Source organism: Balaenoptera musculus, chromosome 12 (genome assembly GCF_009873245.2).
Source record: "Balaenoptera musculus isolate JJ_BM4_2016_0621 chromosome 12, mBalMus1.pri.v3, whole genome shotgun sequence".
Classification (NCBI taxonomy): domain Eukaryota; kingdom Metazoa; phylum Chordata; class Mammalia; order Artiodactyla; family Balaenopteridae; genus Balaenoptera; species Balaenoptera musculus.
In genome coordinates, this window is record NC_045796.1 from 35,712,041 (window position 1) to 35,726,498 (window position 14,458).

General features: G+C 37.0%; 1 protein-coding gene and 1 long non-coding RNA gene across 8 annotated transcripts in view; one reads left to right on the forward strand and one right to left on the reverse strand.

Annotated features, from left to right (window-relative positions):
• Positions 1 to 14,458, forward strand: part of ECHDC1 (ethylmalonyl-CoA decarboxylase 1) — a 46,057-nt gene that overhangs the window by 17,293 nt on the left and 14,306 nt on the right. For all 7 annotated transcript variants that reach the window (XM_036872095.1, XM_036872096.1, XM_036872097.1 and 4 more), the window contains 3 exons: positions 1,093 to 1,314; positions 3,861 to 4,003; positions 12,642 to 12,694. In XM_036872095.1, the coding sequence (XP_036727990.1) occupies positions 1,095 to 1,314; positions 3,861 to 4,003; positions 12,642 to 12,694 (416 nt within the window). In that variant the 5' untranslated portion in view covers positions 1,093 to 1,094. The remainder of the gene's footprint in view (positions 1 to 1,092; positions 1,315 to 3,860; positions 4,004 to 12,641; positions 12,695 to 14,458) is intronic.
• Positions 7,829 to 14,299, reverse strand: LOC118905428. The gene is made up of 3 exons (XR_005022221.1): positions 14,250 to 14,299; positions 13,121 to 13,172; positions 7,829 to 9,243 (listed from the first exon to the last, which is right to left on the reverse strand). It is a non-coding gene; the product is annotated as an uncharacterized LOC118905428 (long non-coding RNA).

Genomic DNA, 14,458 nt, shown 5'->3' on the forward strand with positions numbered 1-14,458 from the left:
CAGAAATGCATACTTGTGGACCCAAAAGACAGATACTAAAATGTTCACAGCAGCTCTACTTGTAATGCCAAAAACCAGAACCAACCCAAATGACTATTTACATTAGAATAGATGAATTGTGGTATATTCATATAATAAAATACAACAATGAAAAAATGGACTATTTAGAATCTAATTACACATAATAATAGTAATGGGTGTCACAAACGTAGCTGAAACCAGACACAAAAGAATATTTTCTATATTTTTCAATTTATATAAAGTTCAGTAGCAGGCAAGCTAACCTTGGGTATTAGAAATCAAGATAGTTGTTGTTTTTATTTGGAGTCATGTTCTGTTTCTTGATCTGAGTGCTATTTACTTGAATGTATTTACCTTGTGAAAATTCATTGAACTGTAACTTATGATTTGTATAGTTTTCTGAATGTATTTTTTATGTGAACAAAAGTACTTACATAGGGCAAAAAAGCATTTGGGCAGATAGGAGATTACCCAGAGATGAGATATATAAAGTGAGAAGAGTGACAGAACTTTGGGGAACACAGAAACCACACACATACGTTCCTATTTCTTTGCCCACTTTCCTCAGGACCCCTTCCAGCTTTTTCTATAAAGCATTACATAAGGTAAGGATAATGCTAAGAATAAATTTTCTGTTAGAGACTGGAACTGCTCTGTAGCATTTCTGCATAGAGATTGTTTCCAAGGGGACTTCTGGACTGAATTTATTCTTAGATTTAGAGTTCGAGGAAGAAGAACTGCTGTCATGAGGAAGACTCCCTGACGGCAGGAGATGGTGCTAACTACAGAGCAGCAACATTTTTCTAAATCCTCCTAGTGTGTTGGATCTCAGAAAATGCCCTATAGCTAGTCATCATCTCCTGATGATATACTGAAATAATGTAACTTGTATCCTTTGGTTTGAGAAGCGGGGGGAAGGGAAGCAATCCTATACACTTCTCAGAGAGTGTTTTGAGAAGTAGGCAAGTCCTCCCGATAAAGAGAAAGGTCTCTCACTAAAGCCTATTAATGTATGATATTCTAAAAGTGTCTGTTTATCCGGACAACTGCATACTTATCTCTCTTTTCCAGAAATGGCAAGACGTGTTTTGACAACATCACCTATCCCTATGAAGACAAAATTGCTACATCAAATAGGATTGTCACTTTATAATACCTCTCATGGCTTCCATGAGGAAGAAGTGAAAAGAAAACTTGAGCAGTTTCCCGGTGGATCCGTTGACCTTCAGAAGGAAGACAGTGGCATTGGCATTCTTACTCTGAACAATCCAAGTAAAATGAATGCCTTCTCAGGTATAGAGAGCTTTCTTTTGTTAGTTAAAACACGACACTAAATCTAACCTGCTATCCCATGCTTTTATCCTTAAATCTGTTGAACTTTCAAGAATTCTTGAAAGTCATGGTACTCTTTGTAGAACATGAGAAAACAAAACTATCACCTGAACCAGGAACATATTTTACTAACTGTGAATATTTTAATGTTTTTTAAAAATCCGTGAATATGGATGTTGGTAAAAAGGAAACCATCAAATTAATCTTGATTATTTTTTCCATTGAAATTTTAACTGCTTAATAACTTCATTTGTTTGTGTTCCGCTAATGTCACTGGGAGACAAAGGGAGGGATGTTTCAAAGATTTTAAAACCTAAAGAGAAAAGCCTAAAATGAAAAAAAAATTATTTAGCTTAAATTTTTTTTTCTATGAACTAAAATAAGACTGTCATTTTAACCATGTAGTTCCAATAATCACTGAAAACACTGCACTTGCCTACTTGTTGCCCCTTTTCTAACTCTGAGATACAGGTAAATACCTTCTATTTACTAGGCAGCACTCTTGGCATATAAGAATTTTATATTTAAGAGACCTCAAGGTCCAGGACCTGTGATAATTTGTAAATTTTTGCCAAAGCTCAAATTCGAATTATTCTACCATGATGTTATACAAGAGCTCATGAGTTACCTTACTGACTACCCAGCACTCGTGTTTCCAGGTGATTTTGGCAGTCTCTATTTGTTAGTTATATACTTCTTATAGGGGGAGCGAATTATATTTTATAGTAGCATTTGAAATATTGGGTTCAAAACTATCCCAATAAAGTTTCTTGTGTGTATATATAATCATACTTATAGACATACTTCAGTAGTCTGTAAACTTTGTAAATTATCAGTGGTGGGTCTTTAAACACAAGATGACTTTTCTTTACATTCAGCAGAATTCAGAGATGTCTCTATTAATGTTAACCAATAGAAGTATAATGCAGGACACAAGTGTCAGCTACATATGTAATTTAAAATTTTCTAGTAGCCATATTTTTAAAAAGGAAAAAGAAAGGTAAAATTAATTTCAATAACATTTTATTTAACCCAGTGTACTCAAAATATTTCAACAAATGACTGATACAAAAATTATTAATGAGGCATTTTCCTCTTTTTTTTTTTTCATACCAATTCTCTGAAATCTGGTATGTATTTTACATAACTGTTACCAAATCAGGTCCGGTTGCTTGCCACTCAAAAGTCAATACTCAAGAGACAAATGTTGGTAGAAAAAGGAAAGTAACTTTTAATCAGAATGCTGGCAATCTGGGGAGATGTTGAACTCAGTGTCCCCCAAAAACCAGCTCTGAAGATTCTGCTCAGCCATGAAAGTTTTAAAGGGAAAAGGGGAAGTAATCTCAGTTCAGTTGTTGAGATAAGGGGTCAGAATTGTCGCCATCCCCGACTGTGTGCAGGCTTGTTGACTTTTTATGATTTTTCTTCAGATGCTATCTTGTTCACACAGATTTGTTCTCGAGATTTCTGAAGGGGAAGCTAGGGAAGAGATCTGGTCATCTCTTAATTACTTATTCTTCATTTCTACTTCTTTGATCTACGGAAAGAGCCAACAGGTTAGGCAATGTATTGTGTGATCAAAAGATCTGAAAGTTGTGCTAGGGCCAGAGATGAGTAGAGGATGGGGGTGCCTGGCTTAAGGTTAGTGACAAGACAAAAGGGGCCTCCTGTAGAGAGCTCTTTCCTGCAAAGAGGCCTTTCCTGCCGAAAGCTGTTTACACTACTGCACATCTCAGTTTAGACTAGCCATGTTTCAAGTGCTCAGTGACTACGTGTGGGTGGCTACTTTACTGGACAGTGCAGCTGCATACCTTCAACTGGTTCCGAGAATGAAAGCCAATTTTTATATTAGCCTAGGAAAAATAAAATTAGAAAGGTAAGACTGCTCTAGGGATTTAGACTAGATAAATACTTGTTTTAACTTACTACTGAATAGCTACAATTTATAATTTATATTAGTAAATTTTTATTCAAACGGAAACAAATATTAATTTGATGCCTAATATTTAAAACTAATACAAGCAGAACTGCTTTGATTTGGATGATGGTGGTTGGGTTGGGTTGGGTTGTGAGATGATGAATGAGCCCAACACCACACAACTCTCAAGGCCCTTGTTTGAAAATGAGCCAACCAGATACTCTTTAAGGTCTGTTTCAACTCTTATGTTTATTTTACAAAGTCAAAAAGATTATTTTAACTACTGGTACAGATTTCTCATACTTAGGGCCAGCATTATTTTTTCTACCTAACCACATATTTATGTGACTTCTTAATTAAGGGAGGGAAAGAGGTCACTATCGAATTGTAAACTTTTAAAGCAGAGACTGTCATGCTTGCCTCTTTTGTATATACTCCTTAGTACCAACATGATAGGCATTTGATAGACATTCAGTAAATATTTGTAAAATTTGTGACCTAGGAGTCTTGTTTGACACCTTACAGTTTCTAAATTATTTCTATTTGTCCAATATTGTATGTGTTTTTGATTCCCCCTCCCCTCTGGCAGGTGTTATGATGCTACAACTTCTGGAAAAAGTGATTGAGTTGGAAAATTGGACAGAGGGGAAAGGTCTCATTGTCCGCGGAGCAAAAAATACTTTCTCCTCAGGATCTGATCTGAATGCTGTGAAAGAACTCGGAACTCCAGAGGCAAGTATTGTATGAATTATGCAATAGGTTCTACATGTTTGTCAGACATCTGGGCTAAGATATTTATATTCTACTTATATGGTTATTATCATGACAGCTTTTCTTTAATAGCTTTCCAAGGATCAGAGTTTTTGTTTTGCTTCTTAAATTAAAGATTAGCTTGTAATAGTGTGAAGTAATGGGGAATAAAATGAAGGACAGGAAGACTAGCAATAAAAAGTTCATTATTAAAGCCAGCAAGGATTTTAATTTTTTAAGTGGAAGTCCCTTAGCATCTCATGGTAAGGAGTTTTCCATGAGGTACCTAGCATAGCTTTGGCACATGGTAGACTTCAACAAATGCTAACAGTTAAAAAACTTGCTTTTGAATTATGATTACAGAAAAGGAATCCGAATCATCTCTCATTATCTGTCCTCCAAGCAACCTGTTTTTCTTGAATTCAGCTGTCCACTAACATCCCCTAGGCAGAAAAAAAAAAAAAGAGAGTGAGAGAGAGAGAGAGAGAGAGAGGAGAGAAAAAAAGGTATCTGTTGCTATTTAATTAAAGATGTGAGCTGTATGTAGGTAATAATGTTTTAATGTTATTGCACAACTCTCATACCACTCTATGTAGTATAATGATCTCTATTTGCATAATATATGAGGAAGGATCTCTCTTTTGGAAACTTTGATAGATTTGTATTTGAATGCTGGTTTTTTCTGGCTAAGTGATTGGGTAAATCACTTATTCTAAGTCTTATTTTCCTAATCTATAAATAAGAATTGTATATTTCACAGAGCTATTGTGAGGATTCAAGATAATATATATAAAGTGCCTACTAGCATGGTGTCTGAAAAAGGTAGCTATTATTTTTATTTCAGAGATCATCATTCATGATGATGCATAATTTGTAGCAGCACTAGCCGTAAATCTGTAATGCCTCTGAACGGTTAGAGTGAAACTGCAGACATGCATCTCGGGGCGGGGGGCCTCCGAGGAGCTCTGGTTCTTTATGTCTCAGATCAGAAAGAATTCAGCAAGAGGCAAAGTGATAGATAAGAAATGATTTATTAGAATAGGATGCTTATAGGTTTACAAGGAGGCAGGCAGGAGGGTGCTGCCCTGAGAACTTAGTGGGCTACAGTTTTATAATCAAAGGAAAAGTGGGGAGGGGGAGAAGACCACCATCTTCCTCATTCTTGAGTAGACATCACACTTCCAACATTGGTTCCTCCTCCATGTCGGGTGGGGATTTTTCTTGTCCCTACGTGGTCAAACTGGGGCTGTCATGGTGTAATGGAAATGAGCAAAAAGGCGGTAACATATACTAAAATATGGTAAATCATCTCAGCTTTCAGTATAATGTCACCTTTTCCTTATATTTTTATTTTCAGTGTGTGCAGAGAAGCATGTCCTAGAAATCATTAACTTACTGACCTCACTGGGCAGGATGTGGGTCTCATTCCACCATTATTTTATTGTTTTGGGGCATGTCTCATGCTTCTGTTGCATGATTTTGCTGCTAAGCAAGCCTGCTTGGTTTTGTGGTGAAGCAAACCTGCTTTCTTGAGTGATCATTAACTTACAGGGTCTCCCATACTTTGTCTTTACTTACAATCCCCTAGTGGGATTAACTATTTAATCACCTACTTTGTCCCTTTAATCTGTCCCTGTCAAGAGCACTAAGCTGGGGATCTGAATATATGGGTTCTTGCCCCAGCTTTACTGATAATTAACTATGTGACCTGCAAGTCATTTGATTATAATTTTTCATTGCTAGAATAATTGTATTGCTAAGCACTTTACTTTGTTCACAAAAGATACTATAAAGATATTGTAGAATGAGATAATAGATTACTGTGGGTCTGGTGTGTTGTCAGCGTTGGGCTGCACCCTGCAGGCCTGCAAGGCCTGTTATTTGCCCAGCTTCAAGACCTAAGAAAGAGCCCGGAGTCAGTGACAGAGACATCAGTGGTTCAGTGGATAGGGGGAGCGTCTGAAGCAAGGTCCTGGAGCAACACCCCACCATCTGCAGCAGAGGGCGGGTGGGACAGGGCAGGACAGTCTTCACCCCAAGGGCAAGGGGAGATTGGAGATTGCCAGTTTTACGGGGAATTAACCTCAGGTTGGCTCATTGGTTACCAGGGAAACTAGCAGAAGGGCACGCCCCTCACCACCCCTTTGTTAAGAACAGTCACTAGCTGGGGCCTGGGGCAGGTATGTAGGAAGGTCAGTCATGTGAGTAGGGTGTAGGTAAAGCAGGCACTGGTGGAGCAGGGAATGTAGGGAGCCAGAGAACAGCCATCTTGAGTGGCCTGATCTTACCGTCAGATAGGAAAACACCCCTAAAAATGTGAAAGGTTATTTTGCTTTCTTCTAGTTAGAAGGTTGTTTCTGTCTAACTAGATCATGTGGCCAGGATTTTTTTCCCTATAAATGTAAAAACTAAAAGTGGAGACATGCTAATTGTTTCACATATATATAGTCAGTCTGATGTAAATCATGTGGGAAAATATGTATCATTTTTATTCAGACTTCAGGTAAGGGATCACTAAATAAAGTTTATTCTTTCCAGTAAGGACATTCTCCAAGTAATCTGTCCTGAATGCCTGCAGTAGAGTAAGATTGACTTTTGATCAACAGCTGAGAACTCGGGTGGTGTGACCCCAATGCTTAAATAACACTGCCGGTGTTCATCCCTTGTAGTTATGCACATCTGCCAGTCTCATTAGAAAAAAAAATCTGGAATTGTGTTTCTGCTTTACAGTGTGTATGCTTCAAGCCCAGACTGGTATTTAAAATACCTTATTTTATTTAAAGCATTTTTTTGTGTAGATGGATCCTTTATTGTATTTTTATGAAACCTTCTTAGTCATAGTTATAGGAAATATATAGCATAGAAATAAACAATTTGAGTAAATTCTCTTTATGGATAATATTAAGAAAGACAGTAATGTTTATAAAGTGTGGTGTATTTGTCACATGATTTTTAAAATTAATAAGAACTGGAAACAGTTTACATAAAGTTCCTGTTAACTATTTCCATTTCTCATATAGAACATATTCCTATATGCCTGAGAAGTAACTATAAATATGTGTAAAACTGAAATTTTTAATGGCCTTGGGACTTTTGAGGCTCATACATGTTTATGAATTGCAGCTGCACATATAAACGCATCTGTCCCTCACAGCTGAGAGATTCTGAGATGCTTAACATGACTTTAAGTATAAACAGCCTTCTCTCAACAAAGCTCTTCTTTATCTAATATACTTACTCTTTGTTGTTGCAAATGCGTCATTGCATCTGCTTATTTGGTGATTATTTGGTGAATTTGCTCTTCTGAGGATGATGAGATAAGTAGAATAGATGATTTTAGTAATTGGGTTACTTTCCCTTCTCATTATAAGATACGTGAAAGTGATTATTAAATAGCTTTTTTAAAAAAGATAATTATGCTGATGTTTTTGCCACTGTATGTTTTCAGTTTTGAAAAATATTTTATTAATAAAAATTACCAAATATAAACAAAAGTAGACGTGTCGACTGAAAAAAAGTGCACGACCTAAAAGTTGAGAGTTATGTTTTTTTCGGCGGACATTCTTAGGACTTCAAGCCTGGAGACAGCATCTCAGATAACCCTGAGAAACTGCTCCGAGGAGGTGAGGGGGAACCAGTATATATAGGAGTATTTGCAACAAAGGGCAGGTAGTCGGAATGTCAAAAGATTATTGTTAATTAAAGAAAACCAGATATCTCAAGTTAAGGAATTTACTGCTTTTCTATGTATAGGGAGGTGCAAGAGTCTGGGCTCACTGAAGTCATTCCTTTGATGTGCACTTCAGCTATCTGGGGCCAGTGTCCTGTGTTTTCTCATCCTGAGTTTCCTTAATCTGCACTGTTGGGGTGGCTGCAGTCTGATGACTGCTAGATGGGGGGCATTCCTTGTTTCCATCCCGAGTTCCCTCAGGGCTCACTATCGGCGGTGGCTGCTGTGACTGATGGCTGTGACATCCTTTGTTTACTGATATGACAGGCAATATTTTTTTTCTCAGACTAATACGTTGAAACCCTCATGTACTCATAATAGTATCAACAGTCATCAACATTATATTTGCTTATCTATCATTCCAGTTTTTTTTTTCTTTATGTACCTGGTCTCCTAAGAAGTTGGTTTCATATTTGTACCCTTTGTTTAATGAGCAGGAAAAGAGCTCTAATTGTTCCTGTTAGGCAGTTAATCCTTGGTTGAGAAGGTCCAGGCAGGGAGATGAATTAGCATAACACAAGCATTAGCCCTGAAAAGTTATGGGACAGAAAAAAAGAATAAAATAGGAAAAAATCTAGTGTAAGTATTAACCCATTTATAAGATTTGAATTGATGCTACCAATGTTCTGCAGACTAAAAGAAGTCTTTTTTCAGAGGGCAGAAGTAATCAAAATCCAATTAGAAGCTTCAAGATTTGGGGTAATAAAAACCTGCTTACTCTGCAGTGAATGGGTTTAATGCCTCAAGGAAAAGTCTGGCATTTTAGAAACCTTTATACTCTTATTAATCTAGCTCGAAGATAATATCCTCCTTTGTCCGCTGACCTCCCTTGTTACTTTTCTACCAGTCTGTTGCCCCCTGTTTCTCTGTTGCCTAAATTTCCACAGCGACCTCAAAGTTCTTGTCTAACTTCTTTGCTTTCGCTATGACTATTGTACAGTTCCATTGTAGTCTTATTAATTTGTAGACAAACTATTATAATTTTCTTGAAACTCTTCCATGTATTTTGAGGAAATTAATAAATTCATACAACAAGCACTTAGGGAAAAAAAAAGAGGCTCATTTATGGTTATGTTACTGTAAGGGGGACCCCTTCCAGGGCCCAAGAGTGGACTCTTGTCTAACACTCGGAATTGAATTGTCCAAGGAGACACCTGTACTGACAAAGCAAAAGATTTTACTAGGAAGGGGTGCCTGGGCGGAGAACAGCCGGGTATAAGGAACTCAGGAGAACTGCTCTGCCACGTGGCTTGCAGTCTCAGGTTTTATGGTAATGGAGTTAGCTTTCCAGGTTGTCTCTGGCTAATCATCTTGCTTGTGCCCATATTTGGTCCAATTCCTGGCAGCGCATACATCTCTCAGTCAAGATGGTTTCCAGCGTGAGGATTTCTGGGAGGTTGGCAGGACATATTATGGGCTGGCGTCTCCCTCATTTTGGCCCCTCTTCCGGCTGGTGGTAGCTCGTCAGTTCTGTGTTCCTTATCGGGACCTCCTGTTGTGAGATAATTCATTCAAGCAGTTATTATTCTGCCTGGCCAGGGCAGATGGTTTCTGTCAGTGGTTCCCTAACAGTTCTAGGATAAGATATGTTTACAGGCTGGGCATTTTTCCACTCAGGATACATGTGGCTTAGAGTAAATATGATGTTGATAGTTCCCTTTGGAACTTAGGCTGGGCGTCGTGCGTCTCATCTTTGTTATTCTAGGAGGAGTGGAGGAGGAGGGTTGGGTCTCAGGGTATCATCCAGATAGGATGGAAGTATCCCCTTCTGCAGCAGCTCTCAAAACCTTTATTAAGTTTAAGTTCCGAGCTCCCAACTTTCATTCATCAGAGTAGGTCTAGATTTTCATTGGTTCCTTTCTTTGAGTTTATTCTATCACAAGTCAGGGTTTCTCTGTCACTGGCTTATTTTCATCCTGTAGCCTAGGAAGAGGCCTGAACATTTAGTCATTGTTGGCTCACTAGCTTTGGGGAATAAATTTAATAAATTAAATATTTCTTCTCCCTAGGTCATGTTGGCTAGTGCAGTGTCATCTCTACTTTATGATACATTTAAAGCCAAAGCATACCTTATTATCTGATTGCTGTTACTGATATTAGTTATAACGATGATAGATAACATTCTTGTTCTAGTACTGTATGTCAGGCACTGTTCTAAGCTCTTCCGTGTTATAACTTATTTATTACTAATTCCCCTAATGAGATATAGGTACTATTACTAGCACCATTTTACAGGTGAGGAGACTGAGGCACAGAGACGTTAAGTATCTTGCCAAAATTCAAACTAGCTATTAAGTGGTAGAGCCCAGATTCAAACCTAGGCAGTTTAGCTCTTGAGTCTGTGTTGTTATCCATTATTCCATATTGCTTTTAAACATCTTTAGTGTGACTTTTATCTTTTGAATGAGAAGTATGATAGTACATAGGTTAATACCCACTTCACTTTCATTTCTACCAATTCTAAATAATTCCATCAGTATTTTAAGTACTCTAAAATCTAGTAATAGAAAATAAGCCTATTAAAATTACTCTGTTGAGATAATTTAACAGGCTTTATAGGACAAATTTTTAATAGAATATAAACTATTCTAGTTTTAAACCTTCTAGCTCTTTGTGCTTGTGTTAATTTTCTCATCACTTTATTGTATAGACTGACCTTCCTGATAAAGGCTTTCAGTTAGGAAATTTGTATCGTACTGGGTTTTACCATTCATTGACTGCCTTTGTTTTATGAATCAACATAGTTCTCCATCTCAAATTCGTCTGAGTCAGTTAACTTCAGCAAGCACATACTATATGCAGAACATTGTACTACGAGCTTCTGAGGATAAAGAAGGCATTTTGTTAGTCTCAAAGACTTTATTATCTAGGCCTAGCAAATGCCATCTCCCCTTCTCCTCTATAAAGCCTTCTCAACTACCCCAACGCAGTTGAAATGAATTGTTTCTTAATTGCCACTGTTCTCAGCTTGTTCAAGCATTTCTTGAAATACTTAATATACTATACCTTGATGCATGTTGCATTTCTTTATTTCTCACAAGATCTTTGAGGACTGGGAACTGGGACCACATTCTACTGATTATGTTCCCTATCCTTCCTTTGTATAGATGATGTGACTGATAATAAATGCAAACACAGTGTATACAATCTGTAAATTCTGTAGTGTAGTTAGAAAAATAAAAATACTGCAGAAACACAAAGGAGAAAACTATTACTGTGGGATTTAGAAACTCTTGATGGAAAAATATTTGATCTGGGCATTCCTTGAAATAGGTAGAGAAAAGGACAGGCTGTTCCAAATAATGGGAATGATGTGAGCAAAGACACAGGAACAACAGTAACTGTAAGGTGTTAAAAGAATGACAAATAGTTTGTTGTTGCAGAAGTTAAGATGCTTGGATGAGGGGTGCGGTAGTCAATAAAGTTGGTAAAATAGTTTGGGATCAATCCTTCCCAAGGAATTTAGACTTCATTTTATTGGTGATATGAAATTATCATCCTATAGGGAGGTTTTTCAGGCAGGATGCAAGATATATCACAGAGGAAAAAGAAATTAAATATAGAGAGACCAGTTAGGAAGCAAGGCTGTTGTCATAATCTAAGCATGAGTAACACAAGTCTGAACTAGTGTTGCGGCAGAGAAAATAGAAAAAGAAGGGATTTGCATTGGAAATATTTCAAAGGAAGGATTGAGGGGACGTGCTTGTTAACTCACCGAGCATGGGAGAACTATGAAATGGAAGAGTTAAAGATGATACCAAAATTCTGAGCCTTTTGGACCAGAAAGCCTTTCCTGTTAACTCAGAACTCACTCTTTGATCTTTTACAGAGTATCTAGGTACATTTTCATCTTTCCAACCATTCTTTAAGTCAAATAGAACAGGTTTTTAAAATTTTCATTCCTTCCTTATGGATGAGAAAACTGAAGTTCATAGTTATGACTTGCTCAAGTTAATGTTGTTATTATGTGGCAACACTAGGATTAAAACCCAGCTTTTTCACAGCCCATTGGTTTTGCCATGCTGAATTTGAAGTATTAGCAGAATGTGAAATTTCTAGCAGGTTTTGGGACTCTACATGAAAACAGTAGTTGAAACAATGGGAATGGTTGAGACTTCCAAGTGAGAAATTGTAGATAAAGGAGAGAAAGAGAATCATGGATTGGATTTTTGGTAATAGCATTTAGCTGAATAAAAAGAGATAAAGAAGAAAACTGGAAAATAACAATCAAAGAAATAGGAAGAGGATCAGGAGTGGAAGATGTTGCTAGAAACTGAGAATATCAAAGTGAAGAAACTGGTCAAAGCAAGATGCTATATATATTATGGAGACACAGAGGAAGATGAGGATAAGGAAAAGCCATTTAATTTAACAAATAGGAGATCGTTAGAAACCTTTGAGGAGAGTCTTTTGAGAGAAGGCTGAAGACCACATTATACTAGGTTGAAGAAAGTATATGAGGGAAAAAAGAAGAGGCAATGAGTTTACACTATTAGGAAACTTGTTTTTTATGTTTACGTTCTTAGGGGATCAGAGTTTGGGATAATAGGTGGGTTTGTCTTATGCCTCTTCCCTCCAAATTACCCTGAGCAGAACTCTCCTCTTTTCTGGGGTATATGACTTAGGTGTGAGAGTTACTCTGTCTCTCACACCTAAGTCTTTACTGATAGCTCATGCAAAGCTGAGCTCAAGGAACCCCAGAAGATCAACACAATTAAATACTGCATCATTTGCATTTCAGACAGCTTCGAAGAGTTTTAAATGAAAACCTCATTTTAAAAAGTTTGGTATATTTTTGGCTTTATTACTTTCTAAATCCTGAAAGTGTTTTTTAATAATTTCTTATATAATACATTTGCATTGTATCTTTGTGTTTATTCTTATTTAAAGGATGGAATGGCCGTATGCATGTTCATGCAAAACACCTTAACAAGATTTATGAGGTAATGTATCTTTGTTTTTAAAATATAATTTCTAAAAAACCAAAAATAGCTCTTCATTCTATGCTTTGCAGTAGTTAAAAAATAGTCACTGATTTTCTAATCATATTTATTCTAATGATGAACTATTTGTGCCATCAAGGATTGTCATATAATTAAATGTTACTGAAGGACATACAAGTATGTCTCTTAAAAAATATAAGAGACGAGAGATAAAGAGAACTAAAGACATAGCACTTTTCCCTAAAGAGCTAATATTTAGGTATAATCTGGCTATATTTAGGTATAGACACGGGAAAGTTAAATACTGATACTAGAGCAGAATAGACACTGGTCAAGAGATGACACATAAAGATTACCTAATATTCAAAATTAGTAGAATGTATAGTGAAGTGGTCTGTATCTGCAAGGAGATAGAAAAAGAGTTACCAATTGGAGAAGGCTTTTACAGATTTCTGAGGAAGATGGATTCACTTTGCACCTAGATGAGGAAGAAAAAGGAGAAAATTTTGGGCCTGTCATTTTGCTTTTGGGGTTACAAACTATGAAATGATTGGGCTGATTAGCTTTCTACTTCTATATTCTGAATGTAAACAATTTAAATATAATTAAAACTAAGGAAATTCATATTTATTTAGCATACTTGTTAATTGGACGTCACTGTATTTTTGGTACTCTTTGTATGTGAGCCTAGAAAGAAAAGTGGAATCAACATTACTATTTAAAATACCTTCTTCATTGTCTTAGCTCCTATTCACCTACTTCTCCCTATTACATTTGACTTTTTCTTAAATAAATCTTAAAACTTTTGTTTTTTTTAAAAAAAATAATCCTTTTTAGGGACTTCCCTGGTCCCTAAAATGCAGAGGACATGGGTTCGATCCCTGGTCAGGGAACTAAGATCCCATATGCTGCGGGGTAACTAAGCCCATGCGCCACAACTACTGAGCTCGCGCACCTCAACTAGAGAGCCTGCGTGCCACAAACTACAGAGCCCACGTGCTCTGGAGCCCGTGTGCCACAACTAGAGAGAGAAAAAAACCCACATGCCACAACTAGAGAGAAGCCCGTGCCCCGCCAGGAAGAGCCCGCACGCTGCAACGAAAGATCCTGCATGCCTCAGCGAAGATCCTGCGTGCCGCAACTAAGACCTGATGCAGCCAAAAAACAAAAATCCTTTTATTTGGAAGCAGTGTGTGTTAAGAAATTTGCAATTACTTTAGACCTGCACCTTTTCATTTTGGTTAGACCTACAAAAAATTCTATACTTTCAGAACATTTTAAATTCACCTTTCAAATACACACTTTGCAAAGTGGGTCTTTGCAAACACAAAAGGTTAAGACTTATTTTTACTTCAGAACCATTCTTTTATATAGGATCAGTCTCTGGATCATTTCAGTGAGTAATGAAAACATTTTTGATAGGAACCTTCAATAACAGTTCTGGAACTCAGTCTTCTGTACCACAATTCTTCCTTTTGGATACAGCCTTAATTTTCCCATCCGTAATTTGATATCAATAAAAATGAACTAAGACAATATCACATTGAATTATTACCGATTGCCAGCTGCTGAAAAGTTCCAGGAGCTGTATACAGGCCCACCTCAGAGATATTGCAGGTTAGGTTCCAGACCACTGCAATAAAGCGATATTGAAATAAAGCAAGTCACAAGAATTTTTTGGTTTCCCAGTGCATATAAAAGTTATGTTTACACTCTACCATAGTCTATTAAGTATGCGATAGCATTATGTCTAAAAAAAATGTA